Source organism: Anas acuta, chromosome 3 (assembly GCF_963932015.1).
Source record: "Anas acuta chromosome 3, bAnaAcu1.1, whole genome shotgun sequence".
NCBI classification, from domain to species: Eukaryota; Metazoa; Chordata; class Aves; order Anseriformes; family Anatidae; genus Anas; species Anas acuta.
This window is the reverse complement of record NC_088981.1, coordinates 98681003-98701222: the sequence shown is the minus strand read 5'-3', so window position 1 is coordinate 98701222 and position 20220 is coordinate 98681003. Positions and strand designations below refer to the sequence as shown.

At 35.9% G+C, this 20220-nt stretch overlaps 1 protein-coding gene across 4 annotated transcripts in view; it reads right to left on the bottom strand.

Moving 5' to 3' along the window:
- Window positions 1–20220, bottom strand: part of SNTG2 (syntrophin gamma 2) — a 285480-nt gene that overhangs the window by 121957 nt on the left and 143303 nt on the right. For all 4 annotated transcript variants that reach the window (XM_068678487.1, XM_068678488.1, XM_068678485.1 and 1 more), the window contains 2 exons: window positions 9663–9706; window positions 9503–9544 (listed from right to left, as the gene is read on the bottom strand). In XM_068678487.1, the coding sequence (XP_068534588.1) occupies window positions 9503–9544; window positions 9663–9706 (86 nt within the window). The remainder of the gene's footprint in view (window positions 1–9502; window positions 9545–9662; window positions 9707–20220) is intronic.

Below are 20220 nucleotides of genomic sequence, written 5' to 3'. Positions count from 1 at the left end.
TACATTTTGAAAATATGTCAGTTTCCAAGAGTACATTATAGAAACTATGTAATATTTATAAGTACACACCTAATACAGATACCATAAAACATACTCTATTTTTTAAACTTTTTTTTTCCCCTGCAATCTTGTAATCCTTTACAAAAGAAATATAAAGGTGCAAATTTAACTCATAAAAACGTGTATGTGAGTTTTAACATTTGCATGTAAAAGACATTGGATATTAAATGTTCATTATAACTTGCTTCTTAATGAGGAATGCAGCCAGATGCATTCAGTGATAAAATAATCACATTTCTTAGGGCATCTGGCAAACTGAGGTTGAATTGTATATCCCTCAACATTTGACTGTAGTACTACAATTTGCTGCTTCTATGCGTTTTTATTTTTATGTTGTGTTGGGATACAGAATGCTTATGGCAAATCAGCAGCTGGAGAAATAAAACTAAATTCATATCTTTTTAACCTAAGAACATTTAAAAATTATTTGTATCACCGTCAAGTAACAGGGCTGCTTTTCTACAACAACCAAATCCCCAGAAAAACAGCTCAGAAAAATTCTATAGGGTAACTAAAAGAACAGGAAAACTACGAACACCAGAACTTCATTCTGCAGTCTAATGACACAAATTTGCATTCTTGTTATAATTGTCCAATTTTTTCCTTTCTTTCTGTTACTGCCCACCTACATAGCAGCAGCTAATTTTCTAAAAATGCATGTTAAGTCCCAATTAATGAAAGCAACTATGCATTACCTGCTTCCTAATAAAAGGTTCTTTCTCTACTTTCAGCTCCTGCTTCAGCTCTTTTATAAACGCAGCCATTCTGTAGCTATATGCTCACTGCAACAGGTATTTGCTGTCCATGTAATAATACATGGGACTGGGCTAGGCAATGACAAAGGAAACCTGTGAGAACTACCAAGGTGAAATTAAGAAAGCAAAATCTTCTAAAGCTTGGTATCTTTTCTCTCTCTCTTGTTTTCCCCTCTAATCAAAAAAATATATTTAAAAGTTTTAACTAAACTGAGTTTTTTGGTACGCTTCACAGTTGAAGAGGTCCTCTTCTTTAAAAAACAAAGATTTTTCTTTTTTACAGAAAAATTGTAATTTTTTGTTTATCTGTATCTGGAAAAAACATTCTGTTTGAAAAAGATTTACAAATGCTTTCAAACCTATATTCCTGCTTTGGCTGACCCCAAATGTAAATCTCCCAATAATGGGGAACACAAGAAGAGTTTGGGATCATATCAACTAATTCTCCTTCATTAAAATCTTCACAGCTGATCGATTGTTGTTTCTGTTCACATGCCTGTGTGTAACTGGAGATAGCCTCTTAGCCTGGAACACATCAAAAGCTTCTGTCAGTCAAGATATGACACTTTTACTTAGTGCCCCAATCTTCCCATTTAAAGAAATAATGATAACAACAATACATTGGGAAAACAATATACCTAATCACAAACTAATGAAATTACCTATCATATACAGAAACTAGTCATAGAAAAGTCAGTAGGAAAAAAGCTCTACATTTCTTCTTCAAACGATTTAGAGTAGTGTTAGAAATAAACCTGAGTAAGAAATGTACCATCTGCTAAAGGTTTTGTTTGTGTTTTTTTTTTAAATTATTATTATTATTATTATCTTTATTATTATTTCAGGAAACAATTCTGAAACAATCTAAGGAGAACATTCAGAAAATGCTCAATCTTCAATCTCTAATCTTCAAAAGATTAAAACCATTTCACAGAAAAATACTTTGGTAAAAATGAAAGGAGACTCAGAGATATCCGTCAGTATGGCCCCCCAAAAAATTATTTTACAGCATAGCCCTGTCAAGTTCTTTCAGAAAAATCTCCATCATTTTCCTCTCTATTCAGGTCTCACAAACAAAAAGATCTCAATTTCATTTCATAACTCGTAGTTCTGGCTTCTCTACTGGCAGAGACAGTGAACAATCTGTCCTTTACTATTCCTTTCATGCCAATCAACTTTACAAGTCTCCACAATATCTCATCTCAATTATCCCATTTTCAGAGTAAAGCTCTACCTGTCTTTTAGCTATTCACCGTTTAGAAGCTGTTGCACATCTTTGATCATGCTGCTCGCTGCCTTGTTGCTTTCTCTGAACCTTTTCCTGTGTTTTTTTTTCTGCATCCTTTGAAGTGAAAGGACCAGAAATACTGTCAGTACTGAAGATACAAAGCCACCTTAGATGCATACAGGGATGTTTTCAGTTCTGCTTTCTACTCCTTTTCTAAAAAAAAACACCAAACACCTCCAACATTTGGTTAGCTTTTATGAATTCTTAAAGCCTGAGATTTTATTTCACAGCTGCAGTGATCAGTTCAGAGCCCATCATTCTTTACGTGGAGCAAGGACTCTTCCCTCCCATGTTTACAACTTAGCTTTTATATGAAAAGGAGGTTGTGGCAAGAAGGGTCTTTGTCTCTTCCCTCAGGTGACAAGTGATAGGATAAAAGGAAAAGGTCTGAAGTTGCACCAAGGGATGTTTAGGTTGGACATTAGGAAGAATTTATTCATGGAGAGGGTGGTCAAGCATTGGAATGGGCAGCTCAGGAAAGCTGGGGAGTCCTATCCCCAGAGGTATTTAAGTGTGGACATTGCACTAAGGTTTAGTAACGGGACTTGGTAGGTCAGGTTGATGCTTGGACTTGATGATCTTGAAGGTCTTTTCCAACCTAGATGGTTCTATGATCCTAAGACTTCACCTTCTATTGTATTGTCACTTAATCAGTGAGTCCTGTTGTCATTCTTCAGAGCTGTCCCTTACCCTTCCCAGTCTAAAAAGTTCTGTTGAATGTGTGGTGGTTTTACTGTGCTGGGCAGCTAAACACCACAACCGCTCTCTCACTCCCCCTCCTTAGATGAGGAGGGGAAGAAGTGAAGTAAAGAACAACTCACAGGTTGAGATAAGGATAATTTAATTAAAGGGAACAAGAAAAAAAAAAATAAGGAAAGATCATTATTAACTAAACAATTTAACTAAAGGGGAAAAAAAAAGAAAGGGGAAAAGGGAGGGGGAAAGGGAAAAAAGAGGAAAAAAAAAAAACACAAAACAAAGCAAAACACGAATGAAGGCTATGTGGAAGTGCAGAGGAAAGAAATTACTCTCTACTTCCCACAAATGAGCTATGATTGACCACGTCCTTGAAGCAGGGCCTCAACGCACAGAGCTGGTGTTCGGAGGACGACCGACATTTTCACAACGAGAGCCCACCCCTCCCCTCTTCTTCCTGTTTTCACCTTTTATTGCTGAGTGTGACACCACGTGGTATAAACCAACCTTTGGTTGCTTTAGGTCAGCTGCCCTGGTGATGTTTCTCTTCTCACTTTTTTGCCCACACCCTAGGAGGGTTGGAGAGAGTCCTGGTGCTGTGCCAGCACTGCTCAGCAGCAGACATAACACTGGTGTGATAACACTGCTGTTCTGGCTACAAGTGAAGAGCACAGCACTGTATGTGCTGCTGCAGGGAAAATTAACGTCCCAGCCAGACCCAGTACTGAATGAGCAAACAGTCACCTCATGTTTCATTCCATTTCACAGTTTGTTGTGAATATCTTGAAAACAGAAGTCCCAGCAAAATGGGATTGTGTGGGATATCCCTTCATTTTGAACTTCAACCCAATTACTCTTCCCCTCTGTTTCTATCTTTCAAACAGTTATTTATCCAAACAAGAACCATTGTTATTACGTTTCCTTTAAGGCACGTATGAATCATAGAATCATAGAATATCCTGAGTTGGAAGGGACCCTTAAGGATCATCAAGTCCAACTCTTGACACCGCACAGGTCTACCCAAAAGTTCAGACCATGTGACTAAGCGCACAGTCCAATCTCTTCTTAAATTCAGTCAGGCTCGGTGCAGTGACCACTTCCCTGGGGAGCCTGTTCCAGTGTGCAACCACCCTCTCTGTGAAGAACCCCCTCCTGATATCAAGCCTAAACTTCCCCTGCCTCAGCTTAACCCCGTTCCCACGGGTCCTGTCGCTGGTGTTAATGGAGAAAAGGTCTCCTGCCTCTCGACACCCCCTTACGAGGAAGTTGTAGACTGCGATGAGGTCTCCCCTCAGCCTCCTCTTCTCCAGGCTGAACAGGCCCAGTGCCCTCAGCCGTTCCTCGTACGTCTTCCCCTCCAGGCCTTTCACCATCTTCGTAGCCCTCCTCTGGACACTCTCCAACAGTTTCATGTCCTTTTTATACTGTGGTGCCCAGAACTGCACACAGTACTCGAGGTGAGGCCGCACCAGCGCAGAGTAGAGCGGGACAATCACCTCCCTCGACCTACTAGCGATGCCGTGCTTGATGCACCCCAGGACACGGTTGGCCCTCCTGGCTGCCAGGGCACACTGCTGGCTCATATTCAACTTGCTGTCTACCACGACCCCCAGATCCCTCTCTTCTAGGCTGCTCTCCAGCGTCTCATCGCCCAGTCTGTACGTGCAGCCAGGGTTTCCCCGTCCCAGGTGCAGGACCCGGCACTTGCTCTTATTGAACTTCATGCGGTTGGCGATCGCCCAGCTCTCCAACCTATCCAGATCCCTCTGCAAGGCCTTTCCACCCTCATTTAAGTCCACAACTCCTCCAAGTTTGGTGTCATCAGCAAACTTGCTCAAAATAACAAGGATTTTTTTGGGAGTCTTTTTAAAACTCAAGCAAACTATATCAATACTTTATCCGCATTATTATTGATTCTTCACAAAGCACAGGCAGGTTTCTGACACACAGCAACTCTTTGCCAGAAAATGTTTTATCTATATATTTGTTAATGGTATTTTTTTTAATTATGATTGTTAATTATTTCACTAGTACAGACAACCAGGCTTACCAGACTGTGGTTCTACAGTTCACCTTTTGTACCTTTCACTGGTATGTACTTTTCACCTCTCAGTCCCCACACATCAACATACATAAAAGACAATCTCTTTTAATTTAAAACAATTATATTTAAACCAAATGATGGTTTATGACAATTATGATGGTTTTATGATTTTATTCCATCACCTCTTCTAATACAAATACTTTATAAAAATTTACATTTTTATAAGAAATAATTTTAATTATATTTTCATGTTTATATTATTTTTTACCTTGCTTTATATTCATTTTTAATTGAATAGTTAAGTGTTGTGTCATCATTTATCAAGTAAATGATCCCTATGGTGACATTTAAATTAGCAAATTAAACACGATCAGGACACAAATTCAAACACTGAAACATAATTAGTTAAATTCCATATAGTTAAATTGTCAGAACAGAGCACGGTATGATTTAGACATGAACTACTTCACACTCTTCTAAATCCTGTCCTACCATGGACTGGGTTAGCCTGGTCCAAGGGCCATTATGAGTAAGTATTTTGCAGACAGGCTCCCTGTTTCAGGAGGGCTGAGAGAGTTTAGTTACATGGACATATGTCATGCTGTACCAGGCAACCTCAAAGTGACTGGATAGGAAATGATGTAGTGTGCAGTGCCCAGCTAATGCATCACACTGACTTCGACTCATTAAACTACTACCAAAAGTCTTCAGTATGAGCACCTGCAAAACCTTCCTATCAACAAAAATCTGAAATTAAAATCTTCACACTCTTTCCTAAACGTTTGGACACAGTCAGTCAATTCCATCTCCCTGCCCAGAGAGGCAGTAACTAGTTCTCCTCCAACCAACGTTCACTCAGCCAGCAGAAAGGAGCCTCCTCTGTTGCACCCTCTCTGTCTGCTTCTTCTCACCGTGTGACAGAGAGAAAGAAGAGAAACCAATGATGTCCCAAATTACAAATCTCCAGACATTCACAACAAGAATTGCCGAAGTTTTCTCCACGTATAATACTCTTTAATTGGCAAAAAAAAAAATGTCTTTGCTTAGAGTATTTCTTATTGCTGCTTAAAAGAAGTAAATAAAGAAATTCAAGGCTGCTTTCCCTGTGGTTGTAAAGGGCCAGCAAGCACATCTCTGTATAGCTCACCCTCACAAGGAGGCATTTATTCCCTGCTATTAGATATGCTTTACTATCAATATCACAGAAAATGTATTTTATTTTGTAATAAACTGATCAAACGTGCCAGCAAATGCTTAATACTACTATTTGATCATATGTATCACCTGCCTACTGCAGACAATACAGGGATATTTAATAGTAGTATACCCTACAGCAGTGTAGAATAGCTCAGAAAAACAGGATCTCCAGTGCATTGCTATGGACATAACTCTCATTGACAGTGATCTGAAAAATTAAATGTAAATTAATATACTGGGAGTTTGTCAAATAAATTTTATAGTTTGGCAGACATCTCTTCCCCATGCCCTAATGAGTCCTCAGTAACACTGGAGGAATAGGTTCTATGTTGCAGAAATATTTTTCAGTTGAAACAGGCTACTTAGAGAGGTATATCTCTAAGACAACAGAAAAACAAACAAACAAACAAACAAAAAAAACCAAACTTAAACAGCACGGTTACCATAACTCCTGATCCAGAACCATTAACATGATAGTTAGTTTTGATTTCTGTTAAGTACTGAAACACTGCTATTAAAAAAAAAAAAAAGAAAAGAAAAGAAAAAGTGAATCAAAGATTTTCATTTTAAATTTTGAAAGGAGTAAAAAAAAAACAAAAACCATATATGCAGTTTTTATTCCAACACAAGGGATGAGATTGATACAGACGAAATATAATTTTTCATCCTGAAAGTGTACTTTAGGGTGAACAGTAAAATGACATTTTATCAGGAGAACTGACTATTCCATTTGTGTTGTACAGGGTGTTAATCTGATTAGCCACCAGGGAAATAAAATACATTTCCCTTGCATATAATCAATACAGAAACTATATTAATCTCCATATTAACATTCTCTGCACTCACAGTCTCTCCACATTAATATATTATTTATGAAAATAAAATTATTTTTCAAAAAATATAAATTATTTTCAGTTCTCTACAGTCTATTGTATTACCTACTGTAAAAGACAGATTTTCCTCAAACCCGATTTCCATTTTTTCATGTATCTATTCATACCATTAGCCAGAACTAAGCTGTGAGATTACAAGCAGCTTGAACAGTTACTAAGAAAAGCAAATTTGAGTAATTGGAAGTTAAAACCAGGAAAGCCAGTTGTTTGGCTTGCACAGAAGTGAGCACCTTTCAACCTTGCTCAAGAGAAAAAAAACCAACACAGGTATTTGGTGCAATCAGGATCAGCTGCATACATAACAGTCTCCAGTGTCAGTTGTGAAGATGGTAGGTAGTAAACAACAAATTGGCCTCCTTGACTACTATTCCCAGATCTCATAGCCTTCTCACCCCTGTATTTACCCCAGTGGGTTTTAGGTCTTTAAAATCTGTGAGCTGAACTGGTATATAATTATACATAATCCTACATTTAATAAAAGACAGGTTATCTAAAATTACGCTTATTCAGTGAACTTCCTCACATGCAGAATGACGCCCAAGCAGTCTCAAAGAAATGGCTATCTCCCCCCCCCCAAAAAAAAACTGTCCCCAGTTTTTATTGCTGAACATGATGTTATGTGGCACAGAAAATCCCTCTGTTCAGTTCAAGTCTGCTCCCAGCTTGTATCCCCTAATAATTTCTTGCCCACACCCAGCCTACTTGCTGAGAGTGGGGAGAGGTGGGAAAAAGAGAAAGCCTTGCTGCTGTGCAAGCACTGCTCAGCAGCAACTGTAACACCGATGTGTTAGTTAACACTGTTTTAGTCACAAATCCAAAACAGCACCATATAAGCTGCATGAAAAAATTAATTCCATTCTACCAAGCATCAGTCCTTTGGATCACACAGTGCAATTTGTAATCTTGGATTAGGTGTTTGCAAATGAGGTCTTCATCACCCAGAATGGAAGCAGCAAGATAAGAAGTATATTCAAACTATATCACAGGATGACCTTTCACAAGTCCTATTTTGGGGTAGATCACTGAATATATGAGACAGTGGTGCAAGAAAGAAAGAAAGAAAAATAATTGCTGAATAACCTTTGACAAGCATACTCCCATCAATTAAATACTTTGTAGAATGTTAACAAGATTAATTGTAAAATGTAACCCAGTGTGAACTGATGCTAGATAAGCCTCATTGCTGAGTGCCTTTGGAATAGAATTGCTCGATGCCTCTCAACTAATGTGACTGACACAGTTAGAAAGTAGGAGACTCTTTACAGAGACAGAATGCAGGTATACTTTCCCAAAAGTTAGATGAATCCTCCAGTCCTAGCCTCCTGCTTTCTGGAAAAATATCCCTAATCACTAAATTGCTATATTAATAGTTATTAAAACAACTTGCAACACTGACTTCTCCAGTGGCCTTTCTAGGTGCTCAAAAATACTGCACTTTATGCAAATCTCACAGTTATAGGTTTGTGTTCTTTGAAACCTGAATGGAACTTAGGAGTGGGATTTGCTATGCATTCAGTTGGAGAATGAATGAAGAAACATTCAACAGTGAATTGGCCAATACTGTCAATAATGGTTTAGTGGCTTCTAAAATCAACAGGTACTCAAACACTTCCTTTCTTCTGTGCTTGCCAATACATTAGTCTGAGAGTTGAGGTGGAAATGATTCTCAAACTGAGATAGAATATGAAGTGGAGAAGAAACTTTAAGAAATTAGGCCAGAACACTGGCATCAAATATTCATCTTAGGCCTACTATATGTGATGTGATGGTAAAAATGTTCTGCAAATTCAGCTACCAACCTTTGGCTTACCTTTCATAAAAACTCTGACAGGTAATATACAGCAACTGATAAGTGTTTCCTCTTTTGAGGTTTGGCTGCAAACATCTTAGCACTTAATGCTACATACAAAAATAACGTATTTTAGAAAAATAAAATAGTTCTCCTACTTTATTTTCCCCCCAAGAACAGAGTCACCCCCACTGAAATCTATCACCTTTTAAAAGAGGGATAAAGGAGTTTGAAAAGCTACCATGTTATTTTGAGAAGTCCTTGCCATATTAATTCTACAAAGGAATGTAGAAAACATTTTAATAATTTTCCTTTTAAGAAAATAAAATGCTTTCCAGAGTTCTTGGCCTAAAAAATATCAGATAATCTTCTGATCATTGTAAGCCATAATCTTTTATTATACAGTACTAATAACTCCCTAGAACACACTGAAAGACCTTGATCCACTTCTAGAACAGCACCATGAAAATGAATCACTTTCAAGATTCAACATATTGTGCTTAGTAGTATTTAACCTGATTCTGCTCTAACCTAGAGATTTGTCTGAACTTAACAGAACATAAATACTGTTAACATTTCCTGAAAATCACTGCTAGTGAGCTTCAGCTTAAAAACAAACAAACAAACAAAAAACAGTAGATATGTATTCACATTTCACATTGTGCTTCTATTTATTTTGTGAAATGCTTCAATATGAACAACCTCATATGGTGAAAGGTTAGAGACAAAATACTATGGATATTCTGTATGCTAACAAAAAATCAAAGTGGAAGGACTTACCACTTCTTCGTGGGTAGCACTTTCTACATTAATACCATTAACCTAAAAACAGAGATGCAATAGGAACAGAATGATTTCCAATATGTAAGTGAGTTAATGAAACAAACATAAAGGCAAGTATGAAACAAATGTCTGTAGAAAAAAGCAAACATTTACTGACCTGCATTATTGCATCTCCTATAAATAACATTCCGGTTTGGTCAGCTGTGGGATAACAGGAAGAGGACAATTTAATTCAAAGCAGTACTAAAAAACAATGTATATTATCTTTCAGCATTTGGTTTAGCATGCTGTTTGTAAGCATCATTTCAAACTGATTTGCTTGTGAAAATACCAATGGCATAGCAATCAGTGTTCATTCTAAAAAGGTAATAGATTCCTAGCAATTTTAAACAAATTAAGAGAATTACTTCCCTTGCACAAAGAACGTATTTAATATGGAATACAAATGTCATTTCTCACTAATGAAGGATTCCATTAAATTATGTGGAAAGCATGATTCACACTTTTCATTATTATTCTACAAAAGGGAAATAGGAATTTCTGAAACTACTTAGCAATTCCTTTCCCCCTGAACAAATTTACAGGGACTGCTATAATTAAAGAGGTTGTGCCTAGAATTTAATACAACTCTTTAACATGAAGTTTGACTTATCTTTGTTCCTGAGAATAACATAATACATTATTTCAGTTGGTAATTTGCATGTTTCCTGCCTTACAAAATCAATGGGAATGATATAATGAAACTGCAAAGAAAACTACACAGACACAATGACATTTTTGAGGTGTATTCATCAGCTTTTAAATTTATTTAATTTTTAGCAGAATTCAAGGGTGTTTACCTCTTGAAATTTAGCACTTAATTGAAAGAAAGTCTCCAATCCTGCAGACTGATATGATTAAATTAAGCATATGAATAGTCTTATATGCGATCTTATAGTCACAGTTTGAGACACTGAAGAATGTTAACCAAGATAGTATTTTGAGATATGTAAACAGAGGAAAGAAGGAAAGAGAGAGAGAGACAGACAGACAGACAGAGGAAGGAAGGGAGGAAGGAAGGAAGGAAGGGAAGAAGGAAGAAGGGAAGAAAAAAAAAAAGAATGAACTAAAAATATTCTTACCATTTCTACAATAAAGCTTTTGCCACTGAAAATGTCCCACTTTTGGTTTAAAAAAAAACAAAACAGCTTCTTTCTGTTAAATCTCTATTTTCTAATAGATTTTTCTTCATTCTTTTGGCAGATAAAAGATACATTTTATTAGTACTTTTATCAGTACTTAGGAAAGATTTTGTGATTTATTTTAAATACCATGTTAAAAGTTGTATTGAAGGTCTTTACCCTACATTTAATCCCAGTTTGTATTTTAAAAATATGCACACAATTTGTAATAGCATAATTCAGTTGCACAGAAGCCCAACTGATTTAAAGCACTGAAAAAAACACAAGCAATTCCGTGCAGCCTGTAGAGGTACCTGTATTGCTAGGGGAGACAGATGCTACCTTGGGCATCTCAGTATTAAACTTCTGGTCAAGATGTTAGCAATACCTACACCAATAGTGAAAGTAATCTGATCCATTTTTTTATTCGTTTATGCCCACTTGTGTTAATGACTAGGAACAAAGCTGAGAAATATTTACTACATCTGTAATAGGAGGTGATAAGGCAGAACAGAGATGGATTATAGCCCAGTAATAGCCCAAGACTGATTCATTAGGGGTGTCCTCCTGTAGCAGGTTGAGACCCACCCATACCTCCATGACCCCTCCCTAGCGTATTTCTGGTTCAACAGATGTTCAAGCACTGTATTATGAGGAGGTCAAAGTTTCAAGGGCTGCTGTATTGCTTTTAAGTAAGGTGACTGTTTACAGTGACTGTTGGTAGCAGGAGTGCACCACTGTGTGAGGCTGCTGTGCCTCAGGATGGGCTACTTGGGGGCCCACATAAGTTTTGTGTAACAGTTCCATAAAAACAGGAAAGGGAAAATTACCAACACAAAGTTCTTGAGATAGGGTTAGTAAACAATTCAGGGACTGAGGAGGAAAAACACTGACATGAATTTTTTTTTTTTATAAAAAAATCTCAAGGAACAAAAACAGGTAGCTGAAGGATTGTAACTCAGCAGCACTGGAGGTAAATCCCATCCAGGGAGCAATAGAGGCTGAACATCCCCACCTGATTGCTGACTGCCAAGACAGCAAAGGCTTACTGGCTGTCCCACAGTGATGAGTACTGCAATGCCCCTAGCTACCTATTGTGTGCATTAGCCAATAAATATTATAGTTTAAGTGCACAAAGCAACTATATTCTGCTTGCAGAGTCTTTACACACAATTGAAGTTCTCCAGATAAAGTGAATGAGAGGGGGAGAGTTACACAGCTGATGCCAAATGCTCTATGAACGGAAGTAAAACATGGAAAATAGACTTCCTTCAAAAGCGCATTATACAGTAAACTAACACAATAATGTGGACACCTCCATGGCTGCTGTCATTATGGCCAGTGATGGTACTCTGGCAAATGATGCTTACAAGTCTGTGATGAAACACTTTGCTTTATATGTATATCCTTTATAGCTTAAAATCAATGATGATTTCTAACACAAATATTTTCCAGAAGTCAAATTGTAGAGGAAATGTCACTGCGAAGCAGAAGACACAATATAGTTAGGAAGTGTATTAGAACTAAAGTGACCTGAAAAACTCCTTGGAAAGAGACAAAAAGACAGTCTTGTTCTCTCTCATTTTAAATCTGAAGACAAGTAGTGTATCATTTCAAACTCTACTTATGCTTTCATTAAGTTATACCTTCTCTGAATGAAAAAAACATTGTTGATTTCAAGTACTATGTTCCACTTTATGTGGAACTTTGTCTCTCACAGGTAGCATCCTCACAAACAAAGATGTCTATGAAAGGTTGCTCTGCAATTATGAGTCACGCTGCGTAGAATTAATCAGTACTAAAAACAGACCACTTGAGAAAGTGTATTGAGATACCAAGTAGCATATAATCTTATTCAGAGACACAGTAAATACAACTTTTCTGGAATTCAGGATATCTCTTGAAGCTTAACTTGAAATAATATTTTATAAGTAATGAACTGAACGTGGCCAGAAAAACATGTTCAAAAGAAAACATGCACAAGGTAGTAATAAGCAGAAATGTACCAGGGTTTAAAAGAAAATTAGGCGTGTGCTGCAACAATTAGTATTTGTCACTGATAACAACTCTACATTTCAATTATCTTTTGTACATTCATTAAATTCCCAAGTGATACTGCAGTTGGAGGAAAGCATCACGGAAACCCAAAGGGGCTTCTATAGAGGAAGTGATACAAAATAAACCATAAAAAAAATAATAATCCTATTCTTAAGAATATATTAGACTTGGAAAAACTTTCCCAAGAGTAAATGACCTATCATACTAGCTATTAAAAATAAATAAATAAATAAATAGACAATCAGACAGAAACATGGACTATGAAAGTTATTTGCACCCTTTGAAAGGAGAAAAGAACAAGTAATTCTTCTGAGCTCTGTTGTATTTCCTCTTCATATCCATTAGCTGTATTGAAGTTTTCAAAATTTACAAGATTGTGAAATGGTTAATTCACCAGATTCTTGGGAAACTCTGACTTACCACATGGTAGTGATGCACAGATCTTTGCAGATTTGAGTCTGTAAGTAATACGATGTGCTTGTATTTTTCAAGACTTATAACAATACATACTTTCAATAAATTTTTGCTGAATTCCTGAATACTATGAGACATGTACTGGGTGCTAAGTCCTCGAACATTGTATTTATGATACACAAAAACATGCTGTTTTAGGCATACAGGTAAGTTCATTGACTTCATGACCTCTCGATTCTTAAGCTTAACCTTAAATATATGTAAAAGTGCTCAACTCCATAACAAGAATTTAAATGACAAGTTAAGCAAGTATACAAATTAAAAAGAGAAGATGGGAGAAATTGGTATTTAGAATGCAAGAGGTTTCATAAAGTTATTTTCAAGTGTTTTTCTTTTCTCTCTTGGATATAGTTACAGTTGTGACTGTAAAGACACCACTGGTGCAATTCACTTTTATATTTTGTTGAAAACAAGCAGTCTTGTAACTGCATTTGTAATCAATACTTTAAAACAGAACTATATTAACTCAGGTATGAAATACAACCTTGTTAAGGAAGATTTAAAATATTAACATGCTCTTTAGAGGACTTGAGCCAAAAACTGAGAGAGGTCATGCAAAGTGACTGTCAAGTCTCCATCCTTGGAAATAAAGAAAACTCAACTGGACAGTCCTGGGCACACTGCTCTAACTAATGGTGCTTGAGCAGAAGGGTGGACTACATAATCTTAAGAGGTCTCTTCCAACCCCAAAAATTCTGTGATTTGCAAAGCTGCACACAAGACTATATTGAATACCTTTATATATTTTAACATATTTGTTCAAAATGCAACAATTAACCTACTAAGGAAGTATTTGTTGTAAATAAGGATATTTGGAATGAAAACAGAATTTAGTTTGATAGGTTGATTCTCAGATGTTAATTCTTCTCAGAATTATCCTTTGTACTCTATGCAACCCATCTTGTTTTCTTTACAACTTTTGCTGAGAGAAACCAAGGCATTGATTTTTAATTCTCCCACGTGCCTGGCAACAGGACGAGGGGGAATGGGTTAAAGTTGCACCAGGGGAGGTTTAGGTTGGATATTAGGAAAAAATTCTTTACCGAAAGGGTTGTTAGGCATTGGAATGGGCTGCCCAGGGAAGTGGTTGAGTCACCATCCCTGGAGGTCTTTAAAAGACATTTAGATGTTGAGCTTAGTGATATGGTTTAGTGGAGGACTTGTTAGTGTTAGGTCAGAGGTTGAACTAGGTGATCTTGGAGGTCTCTTCCAACCTAAACGATTCTGTGATTCTGTGATTTTCCATCTCACTTTCTTTTAATTTTCAGTGTATCACCCTTACGGCCTGTACTCTCAACCACTCACACCTTATTTTATTTATATAAACACTTTAAATATCTTCTTATTTATTTATTTTAAGGAAAGGCATGTCAACTGAGTTGGGGCAACAAGAAAAGCAGAGTAATTTTATTTTATTTTTAATTCTGGACTTTCAGTATATGAAGGGGGCTTATAAGAAAGATGGAGAAAGACTGTTTACCAGGGCCTGTTGTGGCAAGGCAAAGAAAACATTTTTTATCTGAAAGAGGGTAGATATTTGGGGGATTGGACTAGATGATCTTTCAAGGTCTCTTCCAATCCCTAATATTCTGTGATTTAGATTGGACATAAGGATTTATTTATTTTACATTGAGGTGGTGAGACACTGGAACAGTTGCCCAAAGAAGTGTTCTGCAAGATTTCAGGGCTGGGTTGGATGGGGCTTTGACTAACCTGATCCAGTGAAAGATGTCGCTGCCAATGGCAGGGGGATAGGACTAAATGACCTTTAGAGGTCCCTTTTGACTAAAACCATTCTATGATTCTATAATCTTCAGAAAATTTGAGGATACTAATTGCCACTGTTATTTATCACTGGGGATACATGCTTAACCTTAGCTAGGAAGTTCTTGCCTTTGAAAATAAAAGTAAAAATATTTATGCATTGTATACATACAGAATTAAGTAGCAATAGTTAAGAGGCAAAAGCAATACTTATACCTACAAGAAAGCTATTTTTTGTAATTTTTTTAAAAACAAAGTTATAATAGCCAGGTATAGCTAACACTCCATTAAGAGTCACTGAAAATCTATTTAAAATGACAAAATTGTGGTCTTTCATATGGTTAGTAGTATTAAAAGCTCTAGGTACTCTATACATATAATCAATCAAAATCGGATATTTCCAGATTTACTACAGTTTTTTTCAGGTAAAATAGTTGTGTGCATTACAAAAAAATAAATCACTAATAGAAATAAATAAATAGAAATAAATAAATCACTGATAGAAAAATGTACTGAAATGTAAGGGAAAATTAATCTGATCATACAATTGCAATACTCTAAGGCATAAAGTTAGCTCTAATAGACATATGATTAATGTCACATCTAAAAGGCCTGCTGAGCTGAATAACATAGTCAGACAAGTTATGAATATGTAACATTATATTAGGATATAAATTAAAGGCAAATCTGGCATCTTCATTCTTTTTCACAAATGTTTAACAGCTTCCATTAAATACTATTACAGAATGCAAGAAAGTTTTAAATGCTGTAGAGGGGAAGACAAACTTGCAGACTAACAGGGGATGCCTGAAATAATGGAAATACATGCATTAAATGAGACACAATGAAAGAAGAGATACATTTTCTAAAATAGCCTAGAAAGTCTTTAGTTCAGAAACTAGTAATGGAAAGATAAGAACACTGAAAAGATCAAAAGTAGAACTTTTATGAAGTTGCCGAAGGATGTTATTAAATCTTTCATATTATTCCATATGACAGTATCTCCAAGCAGAAGGGTTGTCACATTTGTTCCTTCCATCAAATATTCTGTATGATTCTTGACTGTGCTTCAGCCCAAATAATCTGAATGAGTTTTACTCTGACTTTAATTTATATTTTTCAGTGCAGTAGGCATCTTTGTTACATTTCAGATTGTTTTTGCCTAGTTGCTTGCTTCTCCAGCTTCTATACTAAAACACTATGGTAAAAAGAAAGTTTCAAGTACAAAGTCCAAAACACCATTCATCTTCAGGACTTCAAGCAGTTCTTTCCTGAAAAAATTTACCTGAGAGAACATGTATAATATAGTTCTCTAATTTTCCTACATGAAAAAGTTATCATCAACCTTTGTCTTCAGTCTGGACTGCAGTGGCAACAAATTCAAAAAGTAATTTTAAATGTATTTCATTAGATTTCTACGTTTCATAAGGGAATTACATTGTCAGCCATTCATAATTATATAATCACAGAATCATTAAAGTTGAAAAAGACCTTCAAGATCAATAGGTGAACAGAAAAAAGAAGTTGTACATTTAAAGGGCATCTTTGGGTTGCATTTTTTTCACCCAACTGCAACAGATAACTAATGCAACATTTTGTACCTTTTTCTATGAAATTTGGAGTACACACATGATGACCGTAATATTAGAGGTCCACTGAAATTACAGATATCGTTTTTCAGATTTTATCAACCTTTTTGTTTCAGAAACTGCAAAATCCACCTTTCAAAGAGAATACTCACCATAAATACCTAAGGAACTGAAATAATACTCCCAGAAACATTTAACATTTTAACACAGCTGTCAAGCAAAAAATAATTATTTTTTAAATCAAAAGTCCATCTTCACATCCGTTAAGAATAATTTTATTATTAACATACCCTATGAATACAATTTCAAACAAAAACTTAAAAAAAAGCATTATTCTTTATCAGGAACTTAATGCACAAATTTTTATATACATCAACAGGCGTTTATACATAAATATATCTACAGGGAGAACCTCTCCTTGGGAAAGTATGTAAGTGACTGTTTAAATCTAGAGTTGGACACTAAATTCACTGTTTCTGATTTTTAGCCATGAATGGAATGAAAACAAATTCAAATTAACCCACGGCAATGCTTTAATTTTCTCTGTAAAAATGTGGTTTAGATTTATCACAATCTTAATTGCTATAAAAAAGAAAAATAAGTCAAATTCTATAACAAAACAAAAATACAAATATTTCATCCTGTTTTTTAGAAATAATTTAAATGCATAAAAATATATATTTCACTGTAATAATGAAGACATCATCATTGTAAACATATTCCACAGATTAGATTTAACCTATATACCTGCTCAGTTAAACACATAAATTTGACCATTTGCATCCTTCTAACCAAAGAATTCTTAAGGTTTAGGTCAATAACTTATGTCCCATGCTTCAGCATTTAGATGTAGAGCTTAGGGATATGGTTTAGTGGGGACTGTTAGTGTTAGGTCAGAGGTTGGACTCGATGATCTTGAGGTCTCTTCCAACCTAGAAATTCTGTGATTCTATGATTTAAATCCTGATACAAACCTGAATAGTATGAAGTGTTCAGTTCACTAATTTACCTATCTATATGCATCTTGTTAAATATATGATGACTCCTGACTCCAATTCATATTATTCATACCTTAAGTATGCTTTTAACTATTCTATTGAACAAAAATACCTTTCTGAATCATGGACCAGAGTATCTGCACTTTGCTTGTTAACTGCTCTTTAACAGTTCATTAGGATATCCTTTCTACTGCTGGTCTCAAGGATGCAATATAATAATAAATAAATAAATCAAAAATGCAAAGAATTTTCTTCTCTGTCCTGTGGAACTACATTTAATGCTGCAGGCATGGATTCAATAGAGATAATGATGAGTCAATGTTACCTTTAAATATAATCAGCTGCTCAGTAATAAAGAAAAATAACACTGACAGGTATAATTTAGAATGACACATAAAAAATATGAATAAACCATCAAAAGTGTATGTACATTTAATACGTAGGTGATACTAGGAAATAGTGTACATAAATAAAATACCATCTAACTTAAAAAAAATATATATTTTCAAATCATGTCTTTCTTATGTTTAAAGATAGCCTTGTATTTAGCCTTCACTTTCATAACATATAATGAAAGTTTTGGATTCATTTTGAACTCCTATGAACATAAATATCTCCATCTTGGCTTAACTCTTCCTTAATCTTGACCTTGCTGAAGTGAAGCTCTAAGGCTGATGAAGCCAAGGTGATGAAGAATATAAATTACAAATGCAAATGTGCTGTGCATCTTGCTTGTAAACACACGCTATGCCCAATGATTTATCCATACTAGGCTTGGTTACTCTAGTTGCACCACCTTCGTGGATGACTGGAGTCAGCACAGGAAAAAAGACTTCTGCGGGCATTATCACATATGCTTCCATATCAAACCAGCTTTGTCTGGCATATATGTGTAAGTGAAACTGCTGTAAGCCCTCATCAAACTGGCACTGTGTCCTCCGAACAGATGGTCCTGAATGGAGGCAGCCAGGATGTGGTACTTGGACACAGTCCGTGTTTGGAGAGCGCAGAGTTTCAAGCCAAAAATGTTTCAATGGCTGAATGTCCTGAGTTTGTTCCAATCCTGCCACGTTATATGGCATCTCCCCTCAGAAATGGGCTAAACTCATAAAATAACAAGTCACCCTTTATCACAGGAGGTGGGAAAATGCTTTCAAATTAAAGTTTTAACCAGTTTTGGCTCTCCTTTGCAAAACTGGCAAAATGCAAACTATCCCTATTACACCAGCTTTTATTCAATTTTATTTAACTATTTTTGTCATGCCTCATTGATCTGAACCCACTGTTCTGTTTCATCAATGCTCTGACTCCACATGTTATGTGAGATATGAGCAGAGCTCACAGCAGTAGTCAGATTATTACAGCAATGCTCACAGAAATGGAAAGCTGCATCAAGGTAACCAAATGTGACTGCTAACTTCATAACTTTGCAACATGAAACAGAAATTCAGTTCCTTGACCAGAGGAACACAAAGTTTTTACAATTAACACATACAGCACTGTATGCAATAAAAGTCACTTGTACCTACAATCAAAGTTCATAAAAAATATTTTAGTAATTACAGATGGGAATAACAGACACTAGATGGAAAGATATAATCGCAGAAAAGCTTGTACAATTTATCTCTATATTGTTTACAAGGATTCCTTTAAGTACATTTAATGGATCTGACATATTTTCTTACAGGTTCACTGTACATCAAGTAAGCCTGAATGAACCAATTCCTTTCAAAGTTCAGGATACTCAGCTACACACATCATAAGAATAGGAGTTGGCAGTGCTCAATGAATCATAGAATCACTTATGCTGAAGGACACCTCAGGAGCTGACCTACTCCAGACCCCCCACAGTGAAAGCAGGGCCAAGGTTCTCATCTTTATGACAGATGTGCAACTGATGAAGTATCTATACGGCTTTCTTCATACTTTGTCAGGTGTGCCAGTGTCTTTATACCATTCACTGATTCAGCCATGAACATTGTGTAGGAGCTTACTGTGATACAGCATTGTCTCTGGTTATAACTATTACTCACTTTAGAGCTTCCTTCGGCAAAAGGCTACAAGATGTTGCAAATATCTTTCGAGGACAGATTTTCAAATCTGCGGTATACCACTGACAACTTAAGTTGTTGTTGCACTCATTACTCTACAAATAAACACAGTTAGTTCATGAAAAACTGCCTAGATACAAAACTGTGCATACAAGTATTTGATTTATAAAACCACAGCTAACTTTGATTCAAAGCACTGTCCTAAAAAGGGCAGTAGATATCTTGTTGGTGATTAACTGTATAAACTACATTCCTTAGACCTCAATGGTTATATTAGTATTTTTTTATTATTATTATGTATTTCCTTTCTTCATATGGTTTATTATGCTGTGTATTCATGGAACCTATTAATGCTCCATCTACAATAACACAACTGGCATAAAAACATCTATTCACTTTCTTCTGCAGAAACAATATCATAAAAGAGAATCATCATGTTGAAATATATCTAAGTGCTGTAACACAGGAAACTTGAAGGAGTCTTTCTAATTGGATACTGGCATAGACAATCTATTCAGTGTTCACTATATATCATCTGAAACTAGATTACCAACTTCAGGTATTATACTTCAAGCAAAACATGGGCCCACAAAAGAAAATGCAGAGAAGAAAAAGTACTGT